Source organism: Benincasa hispida, chromosome 8, assembly GCF_027475165.1.
Source record: "Benincasa hispida cultivar pf3 chromosome 8, pf3_genome.v1.1, whole genome shotgun sequence".
In the NCBI taxonomy this organism is placed as follows: Eukaryota; Viridiplantae; Streptophyta; class Magnoliopsida; order Cucurbitales; family Cucurbitaceae; genus Benincasa; species Benincasa hispida.
Window position 1 is genome coordinate 34,817,093 of NC_143485.1, and position 7,345 is coordinate 34,824,437.

At 33.8% G+C, this 7,345-nt stretch overlaps 1 protein-coding gene across 1 annotated transcript; it reads right to left on the minus strand.

Moving 5' to 3' along the window:
• Positions 1–924: 924 nt before the first annotated feature.
• On the minus strand, positions 925–7,025 carry LOC120082602 (cationic amino acid transporter 1-like). The gene is made up of 4 exons (XM_039037851.2): positions 6,789–7,025; positions 5,394–5,817; positions 2,602–3,375; positions 925–1,790 (listed from the first exon to the last, which is right to left on the minus strand). Exons 2-4 carry the CDS (start codon positions 5,803–5,805, stop codon positions 1,228–1,230), a joined length of 1,749 nt encoding a protein of 582 aa, XP_038893779.1. The 5' UTR covers positions 5,806–5,817; positions 6,789–7,025; the 3' UTR covers positions 925–1,227.
• Between the last annotated feature and the right edge of the window lie 320 nt (positions 7,026–7,345).

Consider the following 7,345-nt stretch of genomic DNA (forward strand, 5'->3'; position numbering starts at 1 on the left):
TATTCCAAATAATACTCCTCCATGTAAGATAAGGATTAGAGCCAGTCTTAGCATTTAAGAAATCCCCATCCCTGAAATATCTCCCTTTGAGGACTTTGGCCAACAAGCTATTCAAATATCTAATAATTCTCCAGCTTTATTTAGCTAACATCGCTTAATTAAAGAACCTACAAAGCTTCCTCCAACTCATCCAATGGTGCCTCTTATAATCATCCAAGCTTCCTCCAAAGCATTTTGGAAGTTTAAAGCAACTCATGGTATAGATAGGGATCACTTGAACAATGGACTTGATGAGAGTTTCCTTTCCACTAAGAGAAAAAAGAGACTCCTTCCACCCTTGGAGAGCTTTCCAAATCCAATTTCGAAGTCTATTTTAAAAGTTGAGCCTTATTTCTCCCATTTACCGCAAGTAAACCAAGACAGGATTTGTTGTTAAGGATTCAACAATTGGATTCCTAATTTACCATTTATAGGATTTTAATATTAGAAGGAATTGAAAGATAATAAACACAAAAAATGCTCTTACTAGAGATTTATCTATCGAGTGTTGTCATAAAGGTTTGGTTCTTATTGTCATCACAAGGGCTTGAGCGAAGGAACGGGAAGGGGATTTTCTTTTCCTTTTTTGTTTTCATAGATAAAGATGGCTTTTCTTTTCCCTTTTTGTTTTCATAGATAAATATTATATATATTCTTTAAGAATTAGGGGTAGAGAAAATATATAATTTTTCTCATTTAGGCATTTTTCATCACTTTTATTTAAGTTATATAGTAGAGTTTCCTCTTGAATAACCGTTCAAAGACAACCTGCACAACTCAACTAGTTAAGACGCAAGTCTTCAATTGAGATGTCAAAAGTATAAATCCCTCCCTCTTTAATTGTGAGTCTACCTCAAAGAAGGAAAGAGGAAAAATAACTAGACAGACATAAAAATAAAATTCCATTACAAGTACAATAAAATGCATACAAAGTAAAAAGAATTTCTTACTTCTATGACAAACTACCACTTTTCATACGAAAACAATAAAGACACATTTACAAATAGATTTTGTGGCTAACCACAAAATCTCTTAATCAACAACATCAATAATCTAAAACAAATAATTAATTCAAATACAATATAACTCTTTCCACTACTAACCAACCATGAGAAGATCCCTTTCCTAAATCCAATAAAATTCCAATTTCTGCATCATCATCATCCCAATCAAATCCTCCCCCATTCTTCACACACTGCTATTAGTTTCTTCTAGTGCTTGGGTCTTGGACTCCATGGCAGTGTCATAAGAAGCATGCAACCCAAAAAATAAATAGTAAACCAACAGAACCCCAGTCCATATCCCAAACCTTCCAAATGAAGCTGTATCAATGGACCCAAGAAGGAAAATGTTAATGGCAATGGATATTGAAGGCAGCCATGGGACCAGTGGCACACCCCACACGCGTGGCTTTTTCGCCTGTGGGACGCCGAGCCATAGGGCTAGAGTTGAGAGAAACCATATAGGAACGGTCACTGCAAAGCCGATCCAATCATCACTCGTGCCCCAGTATGCGGCAGTTGCAATTGACGATCCCATTATCAGAATCAAACAGATTATGAGCTTGTTTCTGTTCGACGGCGTTGTTTCGCCACTGACGTAGTAGCGCCGGACAATGAGGCCTACAGCTACTAACATGAAGATGAAGAGAGTGGAGATTGAGAGAAGGTTTGAAAGAATCTCTAGAGTTGTGAAGAAGGCAATTATTGCTGTTGCAACCAACATGGATGTTGTGGCGTTCACTGGAGTTCCTGTTAAGAAATTAAACGTTCAGTTTACCAACATTTAATATTAGTCTAATGGTGATTTAACATCATATCAACACAGTATATGCTAATTTAAGCATTGTGTTTGTATGTCATTGACTAAATTGTCTCTAAACAAATATTTCTACTTCCTTAAATGGCTAATGTTGGGACAAATATTAAAGAATCGATGCTTCAAAATTCAAATAAGTCATTAAATCATGAGCATGATGTGGCCGAATCTAAAGGTAAACAAATTCTGAATTGATGGTGCGTTGAAATTCCCTACATATACAACTGTGTAATTGTACACAATAAGGATTGTTTTTATGAGTGGGGCCCCTAAATCTGATTGCCAGAACCGATTGTACATGAGTTTGATAGAGAACTCATAGACTCATGTATCTAATAGACTCAAACGTTTTAGGATCGTATCTAACAAATTGTAAAGCATCTGATAGTAAGCTTCTAAGCACTCCAACCCAGAGCAAAACTAATGTCTATTAAGCATCCATATCAGTCTACGTTCAAAATTTCAGATAAGATCAGAAGTTAAAAACATGTTAGAAACTTGGAAAATTCAAATAATAATATATATAATATTTGGGAAGTGATTTTGAAAAGACTAAAATTGCTTTTGTCAGGTTCAAAATCATTACGAAATATATTTTTCATCATTCATGATTAAAATTTTTATAAAAATCACATTCAAATGCGTAATTTCAAGCATTAAAGACATATTTGAAAGTAATTTTGAAAAAAAAACACAAAAAGTAGTTTTAACCATTTGTACAAATAAAATTGTTAGCAACCATACCAGTTCTTTCATTGACTTTGGCGAACCAAGGAGACACCATGTGAGTCCTAGAAATGTGTGTGAGATATCGCGCCTGGCCAACTGCACTGACCAACAACACGGTGGTCATGCCTTTAATAGCACCAGCAGCAACAATGTACTTAGCCCAGCTCCATCCAACGGCCTCAAAAGCCATAGAAAAGGGTGCATCTTCATCAATTTGCTGGTATGGTTGCATAAGGCAGAGCGTAACTGCAAGAACACAATACGCGGCAGTGGTAATCACCATGGATCCCACAAGACCAATGGGGATATCTTTCCCCGGGTTCTTAGTCTCCTCTGCTAATGTCGAAACTGCATCGAATCCAACGTATGCAAAGAACAAGACGGCAGAAGCTACAAAGATGCCGCGAGCTCCGAAGGGGGCAAAGGGAGTGAAATTTTTGGGGTTGGCTTTGGTCAGCCCAGCAATGATGATGAAGAGGATGACGATGATGTGCAAAATGGAGGCAATGTAGTTGAGACGAGAGGAGCCTTTGGTGCTCATAACTGCAAAGATGCAAATGACGATAATGACAACGACGGCGATGGGGTCGAGCTGGTTGTAATCATGAGCAAAAGCAGGGATGTGGATGCGAAAATCATTCGGATGACGGTTGCAGAGGGTGGCAAAGTATGACGTCCATGAACGAGCTACAGCGGCACTGCCGATAACATATTCGAGGAGGATGTTGCCACCGGCTATAAATGCCACGAAGTCTCCTAGTTCTACCCTTAGGTAGGCAAATGATCCACCTGAAAAGGAAATGATCCAGTAGTTGAAAAACTATTATAATTGATTCATGCAATTAAATTGCCAGCATGAACGTAAGAGCTACATAATTGTTTAATAACGAAACTATTTTAAAGGGGGAATTTTACCGGCTTGCTTTTGAAAGACTTTTCCTTTTTACATTTAATTGAGAAAAATAATTGAAAAATAGGATTAAGAGAAAAGTATGGTTCACTACAAAGGTTATTTGATTTAAAGTTGAAATGTGATTTTAACAATAAAATATATATATAATAGAATACAAAATCGGATACATAAATATATCAATCTTTATCACAAATTTATATTTATCATACAATTTAGTTATAAGAGTTGAAATACACTATAGTTGACAACTCTACCAATATTAAACGTGTTGTCAAATAAATTATTTATGTTTAGTTTCTGCTTTCTATATATATATATATATATTGGTTATATTTTTTACATATTTTTTATATTTTTTTGAAGCCTTTTATTTATTTATTCAAAATGAGCATTGCTTAACGGATGTTAACTTTATTTATAATATGTGGGATTGGGAATCTTGAGTTCGATAGTACATGTTTGATTTTATTTGTTATGAAAAAAAATATCTAAAGGATTTACAATCTCATTATATAACTTACCATATAATATCACTTTCATGTCATATTAAAAAAACTAAGGCATTTGAGAGTTTTCAACCTAATATTATTTATGAACTAAGGTTATCAAAACTACAATTATTATTTTCTAAAATAATAATCTTAAAAACTCACAATTATTTTAAGTGAACTTTTTTTTGTGTGTGTGAAAAGAGAAGTGATAAAACTCTCTTATATATATAAATATAAATATAAAAAGCTAAGATCCACAAATGTTGACTTAGAAAACTAAGTTCGGCCAAAAGAACCATGAAAAATTCTTAAAAGGAATCACAAAACATCGTGCGTTGACTCGAAAAGGGAGATCGTGGCCAAACAAGTCGACAAATCTAAGATATTTTCTAAGATATATAGAAGAATAAACTTATTTTTATAATTTCAAATTTGTATCTATATATAAACTTTAAAATGTCTACTAAATACTTTTTCCAAAAAAAAAAAAATCTAATAAATACTTCAACTTTCAGATTTGTATTTTATAGATTAAAAAATCAATTAAAAAATGAAAATTTTATATCTAATAAAACCATAAACTTGTCAAATAAATTTATGAATTACAAAAAAAAAAAAAAAAAAAGTAAAAATAAGTCATTAATTTATTAGATTCAATATTAAAAATTTTAAAAATGACAAGATATGAGTCAACTTTTACTTTGTTGAAGCTTAAAATATAATAAGATACAATTGAAAGATGAAAGAGATTTATTAAATATGAATTGACTCGAGTTGATGGATAGACACAAATAAACAAAAACCAAGACGAAATAAAACAGCCATCGCTTTCAATTTCAATCTTCTTGACCCACTATTTCAACTGCTTATTCCAAGAATCAAACTTTGACTATTATGTATAAAATAATAATAATAATAATAATAATTCTCATTCTTAAAAAATATTAATAACAATAATCGTCAACAAAGTAATAGCCCCATGAAAAATAATAAAAAAATCTCGACCTCAATTATTTTAAAGAAAATAATATATTTTAGGCAAACACTTTAGCTTTCATATTGTCTCCTATACTACAAAAATTAGTCCGGCAAAATCATAATTTATGGACCAATATATATATATACACCCATTTAAAATAAGAGTTATTTTAAAATATAGAAAAATAAACAAATTTATTTATAGATATTTACAGGAATCTTATCTTTTAAAATAATTATCCTTAAAATAACAAGGTCAAATAAAAAAATAGTAACATTTTAACAACTAAAAATTAGTTCAAATTTTGACTCAAAACCTAGGAATTAAAATGTATTATCCTTTTCATCAAAATTAATTGACATTGACTTTAGTGTTTTATCGGTATGAAACCTATGGGAGATGGGGTGTGGAAAGAAACACATACCAGCGGCCGGAATCTCAACGGCAAACTCAGTGTAACAGAAGACGGAAAGCATGGCGGAGATGCCGGAGACGACGTAAGACAAGACGACGGCGGGGCCAGCGTGTTTTTTAGTCTCGAGACCGGTGAGGACAAATATTCCGGCGCCGATGACGGCGCCGATGCCGAACCACATGAGATCCCACCACGTGAGATTCTTCTTCATCTCGTGCTCGCTTCGAGCCTTCATCTCCACGAGCTCGGTGTGCTCGGCCGATCGGGCCGTGAGTCGGTCCATGAACCGGACCGGCATCGCTTTGAGTGCTTTTGTATAATTTCCCCAACTTTGAAACGACTGCTCTGGAAGAAAATCTTCCTTTCCACAACCACAGGATCTTCTTCTGATCCCTTCTCCATCATTGTTCGGTTGCACCATTCCGATTTCACACTGAATCAGAATTAAAAAGAGGGGGAAAAAAGTTCAGAAATCGAAAAATCTCTCTAATCAAGTGAGAAACAAGTTATCTCGATTTTTGTTTTGTCTTATCATGTGTTTGATTTCCGAGCAAATGAATAATTAATTAAGTTTCAATCTAATTTTTGGATCTGTAATTTGGGGAATAGTTTTAGAAAACGATCACAATATTCAGAAAAAAAAATAGTGCACGAATCGATTTTAGTTCATGTAAACTCCAATTTCAACTTCTATCCATTTGAGTTCTACTACTTGAAAACCGTTTCTATAATGTGAAAAACGCTGATTCATAAAAGTACAGGATCTAAAGTGATTCAGATTCATTTACATTAATCAACGAATATTCAGGAACCAAAACGAGATTTAAACCTAATTAAAATCAAATTTAAACCTAAAAAATTTATGAAAAATCTGCATCGCCTGAAACACAGCAAAACCAATACAAAATTTGATAATGGAGATACAGAGACTTGTCAAGATTAAAATCCACCGGAAAGATACAAAAGAGAATATGAGACGAATTCAACTCGCACTACCACTGCTCCGTTAAAAAAACAGAACAAAGCAAAACAAAAACAGTAATCGCCATCGCCATTTCACAGTAACTCAACATTATCAAACATGAACAAACAAAATCAACAAATATGCAGGAACCAAAACGCGATCTTAACCTAATTTAAATCTTTAAAAAAATTATAAAACATTTGCATCGTCTGAAACACAGCAAAACCATCACAAAATTGTTAATGGAGATACAGAGACTTCTCAAAGTTAAAATCCGCCGAAAAGACGTAAAACAGAATATGAGATGATTCAACTCGCACTAACACTGCTCTGTTCAAAAACAGAACAAAAACCGCAATCGCCATAACACAGTAACTCAACATTTTCAAACATAAAAGTACGGATTCAGAGAGAGAGAGAGAGAGAGAGAGGAAACTGACCGGAGGACGGAGAGGTGAGAGAACTCAGACGATCGGAGAATGTAAAAAGAAGAGAGAGAGAGAGAAGGCGGGAAAGAAGACGAGAGGAAAACAGGGTTATAAAGGAAGATACCGGAAGAAGAAAGAAGCAACGACCGGTGACAGCCGGTAGAGTAGTGGTTTTTCGGAGACCGGGAATTGACAAGTAACTGAAATGTGTAGGTTAATTGAACGGTAATATTGTGTGGTATTCAAGCTGTGGTTACTAAATTTAATCAATTCATTTAAGTGAAAATTAGCGAAGATTCGGGGTTTTACTAATTCAGTTAAAAAGGGAATATACGACACGTCATTACTCCAAATCGGTCTGATTCAGATCCTTTGCCTTTGAAATCGCTCAGAATGATTGACTTTTTTAGATTCATTAATAATTAATGTCGTCCAATCAAATTCCTAATTTTTATTCAAATTTAAATCTGAATTTCAACTTCTTTCCAAACTCCATCTGCGTCATTTATAGCTTTCAGAAAGATTCATGCATTGTAAACGATTTCCCTTTTAGTTTTCAGTTTTTGAAA